The following is a 21,861-nucleotide window of genomic DNA, read 5'->3' on the forward strand; positions in this document are numbered from 1 at the left end:
AAGAGGAGAGCCGGGAGAGGCCGGTGTCAGCGCCGAATCCCTGCCTCCTTCAGCCCGCCCTGCTCAGAATGAAAGTTTGGCCCCTATGGTTCCTATTTTAGGGAGCTTACAATCTACCCAAGGAGAAAATAGAAGTAGGTTGCTTTACATAAACACGAGATCCCATCCCAAAACCCACCCTCCCTAAAATCCCTGCCTCCTTCAGCCCGCCCTGCTCAGAATGAAAGTCCCGCCCTGCTCAGAATGAAAGTTTGGCCCCTATGGTTCCTATTTTAGGGAGCTTACAATCTACCCAAGGAGATAAAAGAAGTACGTCGCTTTACATAAACACGAGATCCCATCCCAAAACCCACCCTCCCTAAAATCCCTGCCTCCTTCAGCCCGCCCTGCTCAGAATGAAAGTTTGGCCCCTATGGTTCCTATTTTAGGGAGCTTACAATCTACCCAAGGAGATAAAAGAAGTACGTCGCTTTACATAAACACGAGATCCCATCCCAAAACCCACCCTCCCTAAAATCCCTGCCTCCTTCAGCCCGCCCTGCTCAGAATGAAAGTTTGGCCCCTATGGTTCCTATTTTAGGGAGCTTACAATCTACCCAAGGAGATAATAGAAGTACGTCGCTTTACATAAACACGAGATCCCATCCCAAAACCCACCCTCCCTAAAATCCCTGCCTCCTTCAGCCCGCCCTGCTCAGAATGAAAGTTTGGCCCCTATGGTTCCTATTTTAGGGAGCTTACAATCTACCCAAGGAGATAAAAGAAGTACGTCGCTTTACATAAACACGAGATCCCATCCCAAAACCCACCCTCCCTAAAATCCCTGCCTCCTTCAGCCCGCCCTGCTCAGAATGAAAGTTTGGCCCCTATGGTTCCTATTTTAGGGAGCTTACAATCTACCCAAGGAGATAAAAGAAGTACGTCGCTTTACATAAACACGAGATCCCATCCCAAAACCCACCCTCCCTAAAATCCCTGCCTCCTTCAACCCGCCCTGCTCAGAATGAAAGTTTGGCCCCTATGGCTCCTATTTCAGGGAGCTTACAATCTACCCAAGGAGATAACAGAAGTAGGTCGCTTTACATAAAGATGCGTGACATACTATATACGGGGAATATGTAGGTGCTAAAGGAACTGCGGAGATGATTGTTTTACCAAGTACTATTATTTGCATCTACTGACAAACGACTCAGAATGTAAGCTCGGTGTGGGCAGGAAACCTGTCTACCAACTCTGTTGCACTGTACCCTTGAGAAGCAGCATGGCATAATGGATAGAGCCCTGGCGTCAGAAGGTCGTGGGTTCTAATCCCGGCTCCGCCACTTGTTTGCTGTGTGACCTTAGGCAGCTCATTTGGCTTCTCTGGGCCTCAGTTACCTCACCTGTAAAATGGGTAGTAAGACTGTGAGCCCTAGGTAGGGACCGTCTCTATATGTTGCCAACTTGTACTTCCCAAGCGCTTAGTACCGTGCTCTGCACACAGTAAGCGCTCAATAAATATGATCGATTGAATGATTGACTGATCCAGTGGATTTGACTTCTACTTTCTCGTGGTTGTTCTGGAGCAGCCCTTAGCCGGGGAAGGCAATTAATGGTAACAATAAGTCTGTTGATTAGTGGTTATAAATCAGTGCAAAGAAGGGGTCACCCCCTCTGGACAGTTTGCCAGTTCTGGAGAGGATATTCCCAAAGTTTCTGGAGATATTAATGAATTAATTAGAAGTTTCCAACAGCACACAGTTATGAAACCCCTCTTTCCTCTCCCCCTCGTCCCCCTCTCCGTCCCCCCCATCTTACCTCCTTCCCTTCCCCACAGCACCTGTATATATGTATATATGTTTGTACGCATTTATTACTCTTTATTTTACTTGTACATATCTATTCTATTTATTTTATTTTGTTAATATGTTTGGTTTTGTTCTCTATCTCCCCCTTCTAGACTGTGAGCCCACTGTTGGGTAGGGACCGTCTCTATATGTTGCCAACTTGTGTGCTCTGCACACAGTAAGCGCTCAATAAATACGATTGATTGATTGATTGATTGACAGGGACTGGGTCCAACCTGGTTTGCTTGTATCCACCCCAGCGCTTAGTACAGTGCCAGGCACATAGTAAGTGCTTAACAAAGACCATAGTTATTATTATTGAGTGAGGGGGAAGCTGTGATCTGTCCGATGTGAGGTGGGAGGGAGCTCCAGGACAAAGAATCAGGGAATGAGGACCCTGAGAAGGGAGAGTCAAGAGCAGGGAACAAGAGATGAGCTACTAAAGAAGCAGTGTGGCTCAGTGGAAAGCGCACGGGCTGGGGAGCCAGAGGTCATGGGTTCAAATCCTAGCTCCTCCACTGGTCAGCTGTGTGACCTTGGGAAAGTCACTCAACTTCTCTGGGCCTCAGTTCCCTCATCTGTAAAATGGGGATTAAGACTGTGAGCCCCACGTGGGATAACCTGATTAACTTGTAGCTACCCCAGCGCTTAGAACAGTGCTTGGCACATAGTAAGCGCTTAACAAATACCAACATTATTATTATTATTATTATTATTATTATTATTAAGACAGCAAGCCAGGGAACAAAATACCAACATTATTATTAATAATAATAATAATAATGTTGGGATTTGTTAAGCACTTACTATGTGCAAAGCACCGTTCTAAGCGCTGGGGGGGAACACAAGGAGATGAGGTTGTCCCATGTGGGGCTCACAGTCTTAATCCCCATTTTACAGATGAGGGAACTGAGGCACAGAGAAGTGACTGTGAGCCCCACGTGGGACAACCTCATCTCCTTGTGTTCCCCCCCAGTGCTTAGAACAGTGCTTGGCACATAGTAAGTGCTTAACAAATACCAACATTATTATTATCATTATTATTATTATTATTATTATTATTATTATTAAGAGATCAAGCCGGGGAACAAAATACCAACATTATTATTATTATTACTAATAATAATAATGTTGGGATTTGTTAAGCGCTTACTATGTGCAAAGCACTGTTCTAAGCGCTGGGGGGGAACACAAGGAGATGAGGTTGTCCCACATGGGGCTCACAGTCTTCATCCCCATTTTACAGATGAGGGAACTGAGGCCCAGAGAAGTGAAGTGACTTGCCCGAGGTCACACAGCAGACATGTGGGGGAGGCGGGATTATTATTATTGTTATTATTATTAAGAGAGCAAGCCGGGGAACAGCGGGTGAGGCGAAAAGAAAGCTAAGGCAAGGCCCGTTGGGACAGGCAATTGGGAGGTTTGTTTCAGTCACTCGTTCAATCATATTTATTGAGAGCTTACTGTGTGCAGCGCACTGTACTAAGCGTTTGGGAGAGCACGATACAACAACAGATGCACTTCCCTGCCCACAAGGAGTTTACAGTCTAGAGTGGGGGAAATAGACATTAATGTAAATAAATTAAACCCAAGGGGACCCGAGAAAGCCACGGAAGGATCTGAGGACTGGAGTAAACTTGAAGATGATGATCCATGCGGCCTAAATTGGAAAGGTGAGAGGCCGGAGGGTAGGGATACCAGCATGGAGATGGAAGCAGCATGGTTGAGTGGAAAGAGCCCGGGCTTTGGAGTCAGAGGTCACGGGTTCAAATCCCGGCTCCGCCACTTGTCAGCTGTGTGACTTTGGACAAGTCACTTCGCTTCTCTGTGCCTCAGTTACCTCATCTGTAAAATGGGGATTAAGACTGTGAGCCCAACGTGGGACAACCTGATCACCTTGTAACCTCCCCAGCGCTTAGGACAGTGCTTTGCACATAGTAAGCGCTTAATAAAATGCCATTATTATTATTCCTAAGGTCTGATCCCAAAAAGGCCAGAGCTGGCACACAACGGTCTCCCGCTTCTAGACTGTGAGCCCGTTGTTGGGTAGAGACCGTCTCTATATTTGTACTTCCAGTGCTCTGCACACAGTAAGCGCTCAATAAACACGATTGAATGAATGAATTTATTACTCTATTTTACTTGTACATATTTATTCTATTTATTTTATTTTGTTAATATGTTTTGCTTTGTTTGTCTCCCCCTTCTAGACTGTGAGCCCGCTGCTGGGTAGGGACCGTCTCTACGTGTTGCCTACTTGTTCTTCCCAAGCGCTTAGTCCAGTGCTCTGCACACAGTAAGCGCTCAATAAATACGATTGAATGAATGAATTTATTACTCTATTTATTTTACTTGTACATATTTATTCTATTTATTTTGTTAATATGTTTTGTTTGTCTCCCCCTTCTAGACTGTGAGCCCGCTGTTGGGTAGGGACCGTCTCTATGTGTTGCCTACTTGTACTTCCCAAGCGCTTAGTACAGTGCTCTGCACACAGTAAGCGCTCAATGAATGAATGAATGAATGAATGAACAACTCACCTTGTGGTGACTTGCTTGTTAAATAAACAGTGGGTATTGGTGAAGCGCTTACTAAGGTGCCAAACACTGTTCTAGGCACTGGGGTAGATCGAAGACCGAGTCTCCATCCCACCTGGGTCCACAGTCTAAGTAAGAGGGTGCACGGGTACTGAACCCCCCAATTTTACAGATGGGCAAACAGGGCCACAGAGCGGTGAAATGACACACCCAAGGTCACCCAACAGGCAAGGGTGACCTTGGGGTTGCAACCCAGGTCTCCGCCTCCCAGGTTCGGGCTCTTTCCACAAGGCCAGGCTGCTTTTCAATAATCCTCTGCAACATGGAGAGGCCGGTGTGTCAATGAAGCATATTTACTAAGCGCTTCCTGGGTGCCCAGCACTGTACTAAACACTTAGGAGAGTATACCACCTTTGAACTGCCCACCTGTGGGCTTTCAGGGCACCCAAGGAGACGTAACATCATTATTTTTGACATTGCTGCGGTAACACTGGTTATGGCCTTGGCCCAACCCTCGAAAACCCGCTTCGTCTCCAAGTTGGGGTTCATTATTATTAATCGTATTTACCGGGCGCTTCCTGGGTGCTAAGCACTGCACTGGGCGCTTGGGAGAGGGACGTCCAGCACATTCCCTGCCCACAATGACCTCAAACCCCTGAATCCTGCGCCAAACCCTCCAGTTTCACAGCCGCTCGGCCGGGTGCCCTTTTTCCAAAACTCACCGTGGGCAGGGAACGTGTCTCTTTTGATTGGGGTCCTCTCCCGAGCGCTCAGCGCAGTGTCCTGCACGCAGGAAGCGCTCAATCACTAGGCCCAGACAGTGTCCAACCCATTTGGGTAGGGACCGTCTCTATTTGTTGCCAGTGGGTGCTTAGTACAGTGCTCTGCACACAGTAAGTGCTCAATAAATACGACTGAATGAATGAATCCACCTCAGCGCTTAGTACGGTGCTGTATCAATTATAAGCGCTGCACACAGTAAGTGCTCAATAAATACGACTGAATGAATGAATCCACCTCAGCGCTTAGTACGGTGCTGTATCAATTATAAGCGCTTAGTACAGTGCTCTGCACAACGTAAGCACTCAGCAAATACGGCTGAAAGAATGAATCCACCTCAGCGCTTAGTTCGGTGCTGTACCATAATTATAAGCATTTAGTACAGTGCTCTGCACACCATAAGCGCTCAATAAATACGACAATGAATTTTCACTTCTCGATCCTCTCAGCTGCAGACTGGGGTCCGTCTCCCCGCTTCCAGACTGTGAGCCCATGGTTAGGTAGGGATGGCCTCTGGTGATGAACTGTCCTCTCCCGAGCGCTTAGTACAGTGCTAAGCCCTCAATAAATGATTGAATGAATCCACCTCAGCGCTTAGTACGGTGCTGCATCATAATTATAAGCGCTTAGTACAGTGCTCTGCACACCGTAAGAGCTCAATATGATTGAATGAATGAATCCACCTCAGCGCTTAGTACGATGCTATACCACAATTATAAGCGCTTAGTACAGTGCTCTGTACACTGTAAACGCTAAATATGAATGAATGAATCCACCTTGGCTATTAGTACAGTGCTGTACCACAATTATAAGCGCTTAGTACAGTGCTCTGTACACTGTAAACGCTAAATATGAATGAATGAATCCACCTCGGCTATTAGTACAGTGCTGTACCATAATTATAAGTGCTTAGTACAGTGCTGTACCATAATTATAAGCACTTAGTACAGTGCTCCGCACACAGTAAGACCTCAATATGACTGAATGAATGAATCCACTTCAGCTCTTAGTACAGTGCTATACCATAAAAAGCGCTTAGTACAGTGGTCTGCACACAGTAAGCGCTCAATACGACTGAATGAATGAATCCATCTCAGCTATTAGTACAGTGCTGTACCATAATTTTAAGCGCTTGGTACAGTGGTCTGCACACAGTAAGCGCTCAATAAATACAACTGAATGAATGTATCCACCTCAGCGCTTAGTACGGTGCTGTACCATGATTATAAGTGCTTAGTACAGTGCTGTACCATAATTATAAGCACTTAGTACAGTGCTCCGTACACAGTAAGACCTCAATATGACTGAATGAATGAATCCACTTCAGCTCTTAGTACAGTGCTATATCATAATAAGCGCTTAGTACAGTGGTCTGCACACAGTAAGCGCTCAATACGATTGAATGAATGAATCCATCTCAGCTATTAGTACAGTGCTGTACCATAATTTTAAGCTCTTGGTACAGTGGTCTGCACACAGTAAGCGCTCAATAAATACAACTGAATGAATGTATCCACCTCAGCGCTTAGTACGGTGCTGTACCATAATTATAAGCGGTTAGCACACCCTGCACCCAGTAAGCGCTCATTAAATATGACTGAATCCACCTCAGCGCTTAGTACAGTCCTCTGCACCCAATAAGAGCTCACTAAATTTGACAATGAATTTGTGAGCCTTTGGTTGGGTAGGGATGGCCTCTGGTGACGAACTGTCCTCTCCCAAGCGCTCAGTACAGTGCTCTGCACACCATAAGCACTCAACAAATATGACTGAATGTATGAATCCACCTCAGCTATTAGAACAGTGCTGTACCATACTTATAAGTGCTTAATACAGTCCTCTGCACCCAGTAAGCGCTCACTAAATACGATTAAATGAATTTGTGAGCCCGTGGTTAGGTAGGGAAGGCCTCTGGTGCTGAACTGTACTCTCCCAAGTGCTTAGTACAGTGCTCTGCATCATAAGCGCTCAAATACGACTGAATGAAGGAATCTACCTCAAATATTAGAACAGTAGTGTACCATAATTATAAGCCCTTAGTACAGTCCTCTGCACCCAGTAAGCGCTCACTAAATATGACTGAATGAAGAAATCCACCTAAACTATTAGAACAGTAAGCCCTCACTAAATAACACTGAATAAATCCACCTCAGCTATTAGTACAGGGGTGTACCATAATTTTAAGCGCTTAGTATAGTGTTCTACACACCATAAGTGCTCACTAAATACGATTAAATGAATTTGTGAGCCCGTGGTTGGGTAGGGAGGACCTCTGGTGCTGAACAGTCCTCTCCCAAGCGCTTTGTACAGTGCTCTGCACCGTAAGCGCTCAATAAATACGATTGAATGAAGGAATCCACCTCAACTATTAACCTCAACTGTACCATAATTATAAGTGCTTAGTACAGTCCTCTGCACCCAATAAGCGCTCACCAAATAGGATTAAATGAATTTATGAGTCCGTGGTTGGGCAGGGAGGGCCTCTGGTGCTGAACTGTCCTCTCCCAAGCGCTTAGTACAGTGCTCTGCCCCCCGTAAGCGCTCACTAAATACGACTGGATGGATTTTCCCTTCTCGATCCCCTCAGGCGCAGACTGGGGTCCATCTCCCTCCTTCCAGACTGGGAGCCCGTGGTTGGATTGAGAGGGCCTCTGGTGCCGAACTGTCCTCTCCTAAGCGCTTAGTACAGTGCTCTGCACACAGTAAGCCCTCACTAAATAAGTCTAAATAAATCCACCTCAGCTATTAGTACAGTGCTGTACCATAATTATAAGCGCTTAGTACAGTCCTCTGCACCCAATAAGCGCTCGCCAAATAGGATTAAATGAATTTGTGAGTCCGTGGTTGGGTAGAGAGGGCCTCTGGTCCCGAACTGCCCTCTCCCAAGCGCTTAGTACAGTGCTCTGCATCCCGTAAGTGCTCACTAAATACGACTGGATGGATTTTCCCTTCTCGATCCCCTCAGGCGCAGACTGGGGTCCGTCTCCCTCCTTCCAGACTGGGAGCCCGTGGTTGGCTAGGGAGGGCCTCTGGTGCCGAACTGTCCTCTCCCAAGCGCTCAGTACAGTGCTCTGCACACACTAAGCCCTCACTAAATACAACCGAATAAATCCATCTCAGGTGTTAGTACAGTGCTGTACCATAATTATAAGCCCTTAGTATAGTATTCTACACACCATAAGCGCTCACTAAATACGATTAAATGAATTTGTGAGCCCATGGTTGGGCAGGGAGGGCCTCTGGTGCCGAACTGTCCTCTCCCAAGCGCTTAGTACAGTGCTCTGCACACACTAAGCCCTCACTAAATACAACTGAATAAATCCACGTCACCTATTAGTACAGTGCCGTACCATTGTTATAACTACTTAGTACAGTGTTCTACACACCATAAGTGCTCACTAAATACGATTAAATGAATTTGTGAGCCCGTGGTTGGGCAGGGAGGGCCTCTGGTGCCAAACTGTCCTCCCCCAAGTGCTTAGTACACTGCTCTGCCCCCAGTAAGCGCTCACTAAATACAACTGGATGAATCTTCCCTTCTCGATCCCCTCAGGCGCAGACTAGGGTCCATCTCCCCGCTTCCAGACTGGGAGCCTGTGGTTGGATAGGGAGGGCCTCTGGTGCCGAACTGTCCTCTCCGAAGCGCTTAGTACAGTGTTCTGCACACAGTAAGCCCTCACTAAATAAGACTGAATAAATCCACCTCAGCTATTAGTACAGTGCTGTACCATAATTATAAGCGCTTAGTATAGCATTCTACACACCATAAGGACTCTCTAAATACGATTAAATGAATTTGTGAGCCAGTGGCTGGATAGGGAGGGCCTCTGGTGCCGGACTGTCCTCTCCCAAGCGCTTAGTACAGTGCCCTGCACACAGTTAGCCCTCACTAAATAACACCGAATAAATCCACCTCAGCTATTAGTACAGGGGTGTACCATAATTATAAGCGCTTAGTATAGTGTTCTACACACCATAAGCGCTCGCTAAATACGATTAAATGAATTTGTGAGCCCATGGTTGGATAGGGAGGGCCTCTGGTGCCGAAATGTCCTCTCCCAAGCGCTTAGTACAGTGCTCTGCACACACTAAGCCCTTACTAAATACAACTGAATAAATCCACCTCAGCTACTAGTACAGTGCTGTACCATAATCATAAGCGCTTAGTATACTGTTCCACACACAATAAGCGCTCACTAAATACAATTAAATGAATTTGTGAGCCCGTGGTTGGATAGGGAAGGCCTTTGGTGCTGAAAAGTCCTCTCCCAAGAGCTTAGTACAGTGCTCTGCATGGTAAGCGCTCAATAAAAACGACTGAATGAAACAATCCACCTCAACTATTAGAACAGTACTTTACCATAATTATAAGCACTTAGTACAGTCCTCTGCACCCAGGAAGCGCTCAATAAATACGACTGAATGAAAGAATCCACCTCAACTATTAGAACAGTACTGTACCATAATTATAAGCACTTAGTACAGTCCTCTGCACCCAGTAAGCGCTCACTAAATACAACTGAATGAATTTGTGAGCACGTCATTGGGTAGGGATGGCCTCTGGTGTCGACTGGTCCTCTCCCAAGCGCTTAGTACAGTGCTCTGCCCCCCGTAGGTGCTCACTAAATACAACTGGATGGATTTTCCCTTCTCGATCCCCTCAGGCGCAGACTGGGGTCCGTCTCCCTCCTTCCAGACTGGGAGCCTGTGGACGGATAGGGAGGGCTTCTGGTGCCAAACAGTCCTCTCCCAAGCGCTCAGTACAGTGCTCTACACACACTAAGCCCTCACTAAATACAACTGAATAAATAATAATAATAATAATAATGATGATGGCATTTATTAAGCGCTTACTATGTGCAAAGCACTGTTCTAAGCGCTGGGGAGGTTACAAGGTGATCAGGTTGTCCCTCGTGGGGCTCACAGATTTAATCCCCATTTTACAGATGAGGGAACTGAGGCCCAGAGAAGTTAAGTGACTTGCCCAAAGTCACACAGCTGACAATTGGTGGAGCCGGGATTTGAACCCATGACCTCTGACTCCAAAGCCCGGGCTCTTTCCTACTGAGCCACGCTGCTTCCTGAGCCACGCTGCTTCCGCCTCAGCAATTAGTACAGTGTTATACCATAATTATAAGCGCTTAGTATAGTATGCTACACAGCGGAAGCGCTCACTAAATACGATTAAATGAATTTGTGAGCCCATGGTTGGATAGGGAGGGCCTCTGGTGCCGAACTGTCCTCTCCCAAGCGCTTAGTACAGTGCCCTGCACACACTAAGCCCTCACTAAACACAACTGAATAAATCCACCTCTGCAATTACTACAGTGTTATACCCTAATTATAAGCGATTAGTATAGTGTTCTACACACCATAAGCGCTCACTAAATATGATTAGATGAATTTGTGAGCCCGTGGTTGGATAGGGAGGGCCTCTGGTGTCAAACAGTCCTCTCCCAAGCGCTTAGTACAGTGCCCTGCACACACTAAGCCCTCACTAAATACAACTGAATAAATCCACCTCAGCAATTACTACAGTGCTATACCCTAATTATATGCGATTAGTATAGTGTGCTACACACCATAAGCGCTCACTAAATACGATTAAATGAATGTGTGAGCCCGTGGTTGGGCAGGGAGGGCCTCTGGTGCCGAACTGTCCTCTCCCAAGCGTTTAGTACAGTGCCCTGCACACACTAAGCCCTCACTAAACACAACTGAATAAATCCACCTCAGCAATTACTACAGTGTTATACCCTAATTATAAGCGATTAGTATAGTGTGCTACACACCATAAGCGCTCACTAAATACGATTAAATGAATGTGTGAGCCCGTGGTTGGATAGGGAGGCCTTCTGGTGCCAAACAGTCCTCTCCCAAGCGCTCAGTACAGTGCCCTGCACACACTAAGCCCTCACTAAATACAACTGAATAAATCCACCTCAGCTACTAGTACTGTGCTGTACCATAATTATAATCAATCAATCATTCGTATTTATTGAGCGCTTACTATGTGCACAGCACTGTACTAAGCGCTTGGGAAGTACAAATTGGCATCACATAGAGACAGTCCCTACCCAACAGTGGGCTCACAGTCTAAAAGATATATAAGCGCTTAGTATAGTGTTCTACATACCATAGGCGCTCACTAAATACGATTAAATGAATCTGTTAGCCCTTGGTTGTATAGGGAGGACCTTTGGTGCTGAAAAGTCCTCTCCCAAGCGCTTAGTACAGTGCTCTGCGCACACTAAGCCCTCACTAAATACAACTGAATAAACCCACCTCAGCTACTAGTGCAGTGCTGTACCATAATTATAAGCGCTTAATATAGTGTACCACACACCACAAGCGCTCGCTAAATACGATTAAATGAATTTGTGAGCCCGTGGTTGGGTAGAGAGGGCCTCTGGTGCCAAACTGTCCTCTCCCAAGCGCTTAGTACAGTGCTCTAAGCCCTCACTAAATACACCTGAATAAATCCACCTCAGCAATTACTACAGTGTTATACCCTAATTATAAGCACTTAGTATAGTGTTCTACACACCATAAGCGCTCACTAAATACGATTAAATGAATGTGTGAGCCCGTGGTTGGGCAGGGAGGGCCTCTGGTGCCGAACTGTCCTCTCCCAAGCGCTCAGTACAGTGCTCTACACACACTAAGCCCTCACTAAACACAACTGAATAAATCCACCTCAGCAATTACTACAGTGTTATACCCTGATTATAAGCACTTAGTATAGTGTTCTACACACCATAAGCGCTCACTAAATACGATTAGATGAATTTGTGAGCCCGTGGTTGGATAGGGAGGGCCTCTGGTGCCAAACAGTCCTCTCCCAAGCGCTCAGTACAGTGCTCTACACACACTAAGCCCTCACTAAACACAACTGAATAAATCCACCTCAGCAATTACTACAGTGTTATACCCTAATTATAAGCTATTAGTATAGTGTGCTACACACCATAAGCGCTCACTAAATACGATTAAATGAATGTGTGAGCCCGTGGTTGGATAGGGAGGCCTTCTGGTGCCAAACAGTCCTCTCCCAAGCGCTCAGTACAGTGCCCTGCACACACTAAGCCCTCACTAAATACAACTGAATAAATCCACCTCAGCTACTAGTACTGTGCTGTACCATAATTATAATCAATCAATCATTCGTATTTATTGAGCGCTTACTATGTGCACAGCACTGTACTAAGCGCTTGGGAAGTACAAATTGGCATCACATAGAGACAGTCCCTACCCAACAGTGGGCTCACAGTCTAAAAGATATATAAGCGCTTAGTATAGTGTTCTACATACCATAGGCGCTCACTAAATACGATTAAATGAATCTGTTAGCCCTTGGTTGTATAGGGAGGACCTTTGGTGCTGAAAAGTCCTCTCCCAAGCGCTTAGTACAGTGCTCTGCGCACACTAAGCCCTCACTAAATACAACTGAATAAACCCACCTCAGCTACTAGTGCAGTGCTGTACCATAATTATAAGCGCTTAATATAGTGTACCACACACCACAAGCGCTCGCTAAATACGATTAAATGAATTTGTGAGCCCGTGGTTGGGTAGAGAGGGCCTCTGGTGCCAAACTGTCCTCTCCCAAGCGCTTAGTACAGTGCTCTAAGCCCTCACTAAATACACCTGAATAAATCCACCTCAGCAATTACTACAGTGTTATACCCTAATTATAAGCGATTAGTATAGTGTGCTACACACCATAAGCGCTTGCTAAATACGATTAAATGAATGTGTGAGCCCGTGGTTGGGCAGGGAGGGCCTCTGGTGCCAAACAGTCCTCTCCCAAGCGCTCAGTACAGTGCTCTACACACACTAAGCCCTCACTAAATACAACTGAATAAATCCACCTCAGTTACTAGTACTGTGCTGTACCATAATTATAAGCGCCTAGTATAGTGTTCTACACACCATAAGCGCTCACTAAATACGATTAGATGAATTTGTGAGCCCGTGGTTGGATAGGGAGGGCCTCTGGTGCCAAACAGTCCTCTCCCAAGCGCTCAGTACAGTGCTCTACACACACTAAGCCCTCACTAAACACAACTGAATAAATCCACCTCAGCAATTACTACAGTGTTATACCCTAATTATAAGCGATTAGTATAGTGTGCTACACACCATAAGCGCTCGCTAAATACGATTAAATGAATGTGTGAGCCCGTGGTTGGGCAGGGAGGGCGTCTGGTGCCAAACAGCCCTCTCCCAAGCGCTCAGTACAGAGCTCTACACACACTAAACACAACTGAATAAATCCACCTCAGCAATTACTACAGCGCTACACCATAATCATAAGCGCTTAGTACAGTGCTCTGCCCCTCGTAAGCGCTCCCTAAACACGCCTGGATGGGTTTTCCCTTCTCGGTCCCCTCAGGCGCAGACCGGGGTGCGTCTCCCTCCTTCCGGGCTGGATGGATAGGGAGGGCCTCGGGTGCCAAACAGTCCTCTCCCAAGCGCTCAGTACAGTGCCCTGGCCCCCGTGGGCGTCCAATAAAGCCGAGGTCTGAGGCGATTTGGGGGCCCCCGTGGGGGGGGAGGCCACTTCGGGCAAGGCGGGCAGGCCTGGCTGCCCCGGAGGCCTCTGGGAAATGGAAAACAAAATGTCAGCGAGGCCTCAGGAGCGAGGCCCGACGACGACGACAAGATGAGGGGATTTGGGTGACGACGGCCTCCACGTTGGAAAGGGGGAAAATGGGGGTCGCCCCCGCTCTCCTCAGAGGGGGGACGGGGTCACCGCCACCATGACGACGCCGGGCCGCGCCTCACCTCATGGGCTCCGCGGTCATGTCTCCGCCCGGTCCGCGGCCGCCGAGCCGGGGGGAAGGCGGGCCGTGTGAGGGGGGCCGTGTGTGAGGGGGGCCGTGTGTGAGGGACGCCGCCTCCGCCGCCCCCTCCTCTCACAGGCCGCCGCCCAGACAAAGCAGGAGCGCCTCGGCCGCCTCAGCCGCCGCCATTTTGTGGGCCCGGGGAACCAGCGCGGCCTCCCTCTCCGCCCCCTGCCCGCCGCCCATTGGCCGCCGCCGGCCCCGGCGCGGACGCTGATTGGTCGCCGCCGGCCCCGGCGCGGGCGCTGATTGGCCGCCCGCCCTCGGGGGCCTGTTGCTAGGGCGGGTGACGTCACAGCCCTCGGCACGGGGGCGCCGCTCGGTCCCTCATTGGTCGGGGGCGTCGCCTGACGTCAGCCCGGTGACGTCATGCCCCGCCCGCCATTCATTCATTCACTCAGTCGATTTATTGAGCGCCTACTGCGAGCACAGCACTGGACTAAGCGCTTGGGAAGGACAAGCTGGCAACATTCATTCATTCCCTCCCCCTTTTAGACTGTGAGCCCACTGTTGGGTAGGGACTGTCTCTATATGTTGCCAATTTGTACTTCCCAAGCGCTCAGTACAGTGCTCTGCACATAGTAAGCGCTCAATAAATACGATTGATGATGATGATGATGATTCATTCACTCAGTCGTATTTATTGAGCGCCTACTGTGTGCGGAGCACTGTACTAAGCGCTTGGGAAGTACTGGTTGGCAACATTCATTCATTCACTCAGTCGTATTTATTGAGCGCCTACTGTGTGCAGAGCGCTGGACTAAGCGCTTGGGAAGTACTGGTTGGCAACATTCATTCACTCAGTCGTATTTATTGAGCGCCTACTGCGAGCGGAGCACTGGACTAAGCGCTTGGGAAGTACAAGTTGGCAACATTCATTCATTCAGTCATATTTATTGAGCACCTACTGTGTGCAGAGCACTGTACTAAGCGCTTGGGAAGTACAAGTTGGCAACATATAGAGACAGTCCCTATCCAACAGCGGGCTCACTATGTGCCAAGCATTCATTCATTCAATCGTGTTTATTGAGCACTTACCGTGAGCGGAGCACTGTACTAAGCGCTTGGGAAGTACAAGTTGGCAACATTCATTCATTCACTCAGTCGTATTTATTGAGCGCCTACTGCGAGCGGAGCACTGGACTAAGCGCTTGGGAAGTACAAGTTGGCAACATTCATTCATTCACTCAGTCGTATTTATTGAGCGCCTACTGCGAGCGGAGCACTGGACTAAGCGCTTGGGAAGTACAAGTTGGCAACATTCATTCATTCACTCAGTCATATTTATTGAGCGCCTACTGCTAGCAGAGCACTGGACTAAGCGCTTGGGAAGTAGAAGTTGGCAACATTCATTCATTCACTCAGTCGTATTTATTGAGCGCTTACTGCGAGCGGAGCACTGGACTAAGCGCTTGGGAAGTACAAGTGGGCAACGTTCATTCATTCATTCATTCAATCATATTTATTGAGCGCTTACCGTGAGCGGAGCACTGGACTAAGCGCTTGGAAAGTACAAGTGGCAACATCATCATCATCAATCGTATTTATTGAGCGCTTACTATGTGCAGACCACTGTACTAAGCGCTTGGGAAGTACAAATTGGCAACAGAGACAGTCCCTACCCAACAGTGGGCTCACAGTCTAAAAGGGGGAGACAGAGAACAAAACCAAACATACAAACAAAATAAAATAGAATAGATATGTACAAATAAAATAAATAGAGTAAAAAATATGTACAACCATATATACATATATACAGGTGCTGTGGGGAAGGGAAGGAGGTAAGATGGGGGGGTGGAGAGGGGGACGAGGGGGAGAGGAAGGAAGGGGCTCAGTCTGGGAAGGCCTCCTGGAGGAGGTGAGCTCTCAGTAGGGCAACTCATTGCATGGATAATAATAATGATGTTGGTATTTGTTAAGCACTTACTACAATAATAATAATAATAATAATCATAGCATTTATTCAGCACTTACTATGTGCCAGGCATTGTTCTAAGCGCTGCGGAGGTTACAAACTGATCAGGTTCATTCATTCATTCATTCCACGGGGGCTTACAGTCTTCATCCCCATTTGACAGATGAGGGAACTGAGGCCCAGAGAAGTGAAGTGACTTGCCCAAGGTCACACAGCTAAGTGGCGGAGCTGGAATTCGAACCCACGACCTCTGATTCCCAAGTCCGGGCTCTTTCCACTGAGCCACGCTGCTTCTCTTAAGCGTTTACTGTGCGGCAAGCACTGTTCTAAGTGCTGGGGGAGACCCAGGTAAACAGGTTGTCCCACGTGGGGCTCACAGTCTTCATCCCCATTTTCCAGATGAGGTCACTGAGGCCCAGAGAAGTGAAGTGACTTACCCAAAGTCACACAGCTGACAAGTGGCGGAGGCGGAATTTGAACCCACAACCTCCGACTCCCAAGCCCGGGCTCTTCCCACTGAGCCACGCTGCTTCTCTTAAGCGTTTACTATGCGGCAAGCCCTGTTCTAAGCGCTGGGGAGACAGAAGGTAAACAGGTTGTCCCCCGTGGGGCTCACAGTTTTAATCCCTGTTTTACAGATGAGGGAACTGAGGCCCAGAGAAGTGAAGCGACTTACCTAAAGTCACACAGCTGACAAGCGGGGAGCAGGGGTTAGAACCCACGACCTCTGACTCCCAAGCCTGGGCTCTTTCCACTAAGCTTGGCCGAATTGATTATTATGGTATTTGTTAAGTACCTACTATCATCAATCGTATTGATTGAGCGCTTACTGTGTGCAGAGCACTGTACTAAGCGCTTGGGAAGTACAAGTTGGCAACATATAGAGACGGTCCCCACCCAACAGTGGGCTCTATGTGCCAAGCACTGGTCTAAGCACTGACCTCCCCCCCTTCAAAGCCTTACTAAAGGCACATCTCCTCCAAAAGGCCTCCCCTGACTATGCCCTACTTTTCCCATGGTATTTTAGCACTTACTATGTGCCAAGCACTGTTCTAAGCGCTAATTCCCCCTTCAAAGCCTTGCTGAAGGCCTATCTCCTCCAAGAGGCCTTCCCTGACTAAGCCCCACTTTTCTTCATCTTCCACTCCCTTCTGCGTCACCCTCACTTGCTCTCTTGGTTCTTTCCCCCCTCCTCCCTGCCCCACAGCGCTTAGGTATATATTCCTAATTCTATTTATTTATCTTGATGCCTATTTACTGGTTTTGATGTCAGTCTCCCCTCCTCTAGACTGTGAGCCTGTTGTGGGCAGGGATTGACTCTCTTTATTGCTGTAGTGTACTTTCCAAGCTCTTAGTACAGTGCTCTGCACACAGTAAGCACTCAATAAATGATCAAATATATATATATATATATATGTGTATATACATATGTTGGTATATGTTGGCATATGTATGTTGCCTACTTGTTCTTCCCCAGCGCTTAGTCCAGTGCTCTGCACACAGTAAGTGCTCAATAAATACGATTGAATGAATGAATGTATATATATATATATGTAATTTCATTCATTTATATTGATGTCTGGCATATAGTAGGCACTTAAATACCATAAAAATACCAGTCTTCTAGACTGTGAGCCCACTGTTGGATAGGGACCGTCTCTATATGTTACCAACTTGTACTTCCCCAGCGCTTAGTCCAGTGCTCTGCACACAGTAAGTGCTCAATAAATACGATTGACTGAATGAATGTATATATATCTGTATACATATATATATATATATGTATACAGATATATGTATCTGTAATTTCATTCATTTATATTGATGTCTGGCATATAGTAGGCACTTAAATACCATAAAAATACCAGTCTTCTAGACTGTGAGCCCACTGTTGGGTAGGGACTGTATCTATATGTTACCAATTTGTACTTCCCCAGTGCTTAGTCCAGTGCTCTGCACACAGTAAGTGCTCAATAAATACGATTGAATGAATGAATATATATATATATATATTACAGATATATATATCTGTAATTTCATTCATTTATATTGATGTCTGGCATATAGTAGGCACTTAAATACCATAAAAATACCAGTCTTCTAGACCGTGAGCCCACTGTCGGGTAGGGACCGTCTCTATATGTTACCAACTTGTACTTCCCCAGCGCTTAGTACAGTGCTCTGCACACAGTAAGCGCTCAATAAATACGATTGATGATGATGATGATGTCTGTTTACTTGTATTGACGTCTCTCTCCCCCCTCTCTAGACTGGGAGCTCATTTTGAGCAGGTACTGTTACTCTTTATGGCTGTACTGTACTTTCCCAAGCGCTTAGTACAGTGCTCTGCACACAGTAAGCGCTTAATAAATACAATTGATCGATTCCCTGAAGATCCCACTCCTCCCCAGATACAGGGTGGCCTCAGCTTGTGAGTGGCCATCCTTTCCCACTCCAAGGAGGGACAGTGAAGGGGGTGGGGATAGTGACAGAATAATAAAAATTATTATTATTACTACTATTATGATATTCGATAGGCGCTTACTATGTGCCAGGCACTGTACTAAGCGCTGGAGTGGAGACAAGCAAATGAGGTTGGATACAGTCCCTGTCGCACATAGGGCTCACGGTCTTAATCTCCATTTTACAGATAAGGTAAAGGAGGCATGGAGAAGTTAAGCGATTCGCCCAAGGCCACACAGCAGACAAGTGGCGGAGCGGGATTAGAACCCAAGACCTCCTGACTCCCAAGCCCGGGCTCTATCCACTCAGCCATAACCACCTTACACAAATCGACACTCTAACCCTGCCATATTTGTACATATCTGTTCTATTTATTTTATTTTGTTAGTATGTTTGGTTTTGTTCTCTGTCTCCCCCTTCTAGACTGTGAGCCCACTGTTGGGTAGGGACTGTCTCTATATGTTGCCAACTTGGACTTCCCAAGCGCTTAGTACAGTGCTCTGCACATAGTAAGCGCTCAATAAATACGATTGATGATGATGATGATGATATGAATCCCCTTCTCCCACTCATCCCCCTATTTTCTTTCCCCTCGCGCCCTACTCCTGGCACATCCTTGGGCCCAGAAGTGGGCTAAATCTGAGATCTGGTCTCTGTCAGACTTAAATCTCTTCCTAATATCAACCGAAAGACTCATTCTAAGCAAGCTAAAATTCAGACATGAACAATAAAACAAGAGTGACTAAATGAGGAAGGTCTTGATCATAAAGACGAATAAAATGGGAGCTTAATGCTTTTAGGTGCAGAAGTTTGCCAAATGCCATTACTATCCATTTATTACTCTATTTATTTTACTTGTACATATCTATTCTATTTATTTTATTTTGTTAGTATGTTTGGTTTTGTTCTCTGTCTCCCCCTTTTAGACTGTGAGCCCACTGTTGGGTAGGGGCTGTCTCTATATGCTGCCAACTTGGACTTCCCAAGCGCTTAGTACAGTGCTCTGCACACAGTAAGCGCTCAATAAATACGATTGATGGATTGATTTAGTTCAATGCAAAGTTTAGGTATATCTCCGCTAAGTGAAAGTTGTTACTGGCTAGTAGGATGCAACGGACGTTTGTAAGTGCAGCCCACTGTTGGGTAGGGACTGCCTCTATATGTTGCCAACTTGTACTTCCCAAGCGCTTAGTACAGTGCTCTGCACACAGTAAGCGCTCAATAAATGCGATTGATGGATTGATTTAGTTCAATGCGAAGTTTAGGTATATAGCCGCTAAGTGAAAGTTGTTACTGGCTAGTAGGATGCAACGGACGTTCGTAAGTGCAGCCCACTGTTGGGTAGGGACTGTCTCTATATGTTGCCAATTTGTACTTCCCAAGCGCTTAGTACAGTGCTCTGCACACAGTAAGCGCTCAATAAATACGATTGATGATGATTAATGAAGGGCTAGTATACCATTTCTGATTGATGATGATTAATGAAGGGCTGGTATACCATTTCTTATTTTTCTCTTTCAACTCCTCCGCAATTTTTGGATTAGGTTTATTCTCGGGTATGGTGGTAAAGCAGGAAATTTGGTAAATAAAATGCGACACAAACCCTCAATTAGTGGTTAGGCATCTAGCCTCTGACTGGCTTCTTTTTTTTAGTCTGACCCAAGTGACAGCATGGGAAAGAGAAAAAAAAACCTTCAGAGGGTCTGCTACCTGCAATCAAAGATTTCCTTTTTTAAAGTATGTGTTAATCACTTACTATGTGCCAGGCACTGAACTAAACAAGTGCCTTTGAAACCCAAGTCTTTATTGCAATCGCAGTTAAAGCTGCTGTAGGGCACCCAGACCTTGGAGGAAACCAACCGTCATTTTGATTCCTCTTAAAACTAGCTTGGACAAAGAGCTCGACGGTCACTTCTTTTTCCATCTTTTCAAGCATTCAATAGTTCATCCATCTCCCCTGCCCGAGACCTGGATTTTATTCTCACCTCCTCCAGGAGGCCTTCCCACACTCAGCCCCCTCCTTTTCCTCTGCTCCTCCCCCCATCACCCTCTCCTTCCCTCTGCCCTTCCCCTCCCCACAGCACTTGTGTATATTTGTACGTATTTATTACTCTAATTAATGATGTGTATATAGCTATAATTCTATTTATTCTGATGGTATTGACACCTGTCTACTTATTTTTTTTTTGTCTGTCTCCCCCTTCTAGACTGTGAGCCCACTGTTGGGTAGGGACCGTCTCTATCAGTTGCCAATTTGTACTTTTCAAACGCTTAGTACAGTGCTCTGCACACAGTAAGCATTCAATAAATATGATTGAATGAATGAATCTACCTGACCACAGAATCTTTTCCTCCTTTGTTGACTTTCTTGCCTTTCACAGCTTTCCCTTCCATAGAGTCAGAAATGCTCATGTTGGGCTTTGAGCTCCCATAATAGTTTCTTAGACTGTGAGCCCACTGTTGGGTAGGGACTGTCTCTGTATGTTGCCAACTTGTACTTCCCAAGCGCTTAGTACAGTGCTCTGCACACAGTAAGCGCTCAATAAATACGATTGATGATAATAGTTCTTTGAGAATTTCTACATATAATAATAATAATGATGGCATTTGTTAAGCGTTCCAGAAATGCTGCTCTTGGCCATTCTGTTAGCCACGTGTGAGGGAAATGGTCAAATTGGAAAGTCCAACTCTTTGAGAACTGAGGACAACCAATGAACTTGGCTGTGTTTTTAGAGCCTGAGAGAACTTCCTTTTCCTCCCCAACTGATCTGTATATATGTATATATGTTTGTACATATTTATTGCTCTATTTTATTTGCACATATTTATTCTATTTATTTTATTTGGTTAATATGTTTTGTTCTCTGTCTCCCCTGTCTAGACTGTGAGCCCACTGTTGGGTAGGAGCCATCTCTATATATTGCCAACTTGTACTTCCCAAGCTCTTAGTACAGTGCTCTGCACACAGTAAGCGCTCAATAAATACGATTGAATGAATGAACGATCTCCTGAAGGAGATCGGGGCCTTGTAGCATTCACTATTCCTTTTTGATGAAGTTGGCAGTTTGTCCTGTAGTTTTTTCCTCCATATTTTCAGAATCCACCCATCTCTCCATCCAAACATCCACCACACGATCAAGGTCTTTGGTCCCTCTTGTTTTAATGTTCCCATCCAAAAAGCACTGCATCCCTCGCTGATCTTCCGGTCTCGGCCCATTCCTCTCACCACTCCATACTTTGTTCTGCTGCAGAGGATTATTTTTCTAAAACGTCCACACCTCATAAGTCTCCAATTGTTACCTCTTCCTCTCCATGTCATGCAGAAACTCCTAACCACTGCCTTCAGGGCACTCCATTATCTCTCTCCTTCCTTACCCTCTCTTTTCTCCCACTGCACCCCGGCTCGTACTCTTTGCTCCTCTCAATCCACCGCCGATTTCTCTCGTCTCTCCCGTCGCCAATCTCTTGGTCACATCCTTTCCCCTCCCTGGAAC

General features: G+C 46.4%; 1 protein-coding gene across 2 annotated transcripts in view; it reads right to left on the reverse strand.

Moving 5' to 3' along the window:
- ATRX (ATRX chromatin remodeler) overlaps nucleotides 1–14,086 on the reverse strand; it is a 191,483-nt gene extending 177,397 nt beyond the window's left edge. For both annotated transcript variants that reach the window (XM_038747865.1, XM_038747867.1), the window contains exon 1: nucleotides 13,931–14,086. In XM_038747865.1, coding sequence (XP_038603793.1) covers nucleotides 13,931–13,950 — 20 coding nt within the window. In that variant the 5' untranslated portion in view covers nucleotides 13,951–14,086. The remainder of the gene's footprint in view (nucleotides 1–13,930) is intronic.
- Nucleotides 14,087–21,861: the final 7,775 nt, after the last annotated feature.

The sequence above is a fragment of the Tachyglossus aculeatus genome, chromosome 6 (assembly GCF_015852505.1).
Source record: "Tachyglossus aculeatus isolate mTacAcu1 chromosome 6, mTacAcu1.pri, whole genome shotgun sequence".
NCBI classification, from domain to species: domain Eukaryota; kingdom Metazoa; phylum Chordata; class Mammalia; order Monotremata; family Tachyglossidae; genus Tachyglossus; species Tachyglossus aculeatus.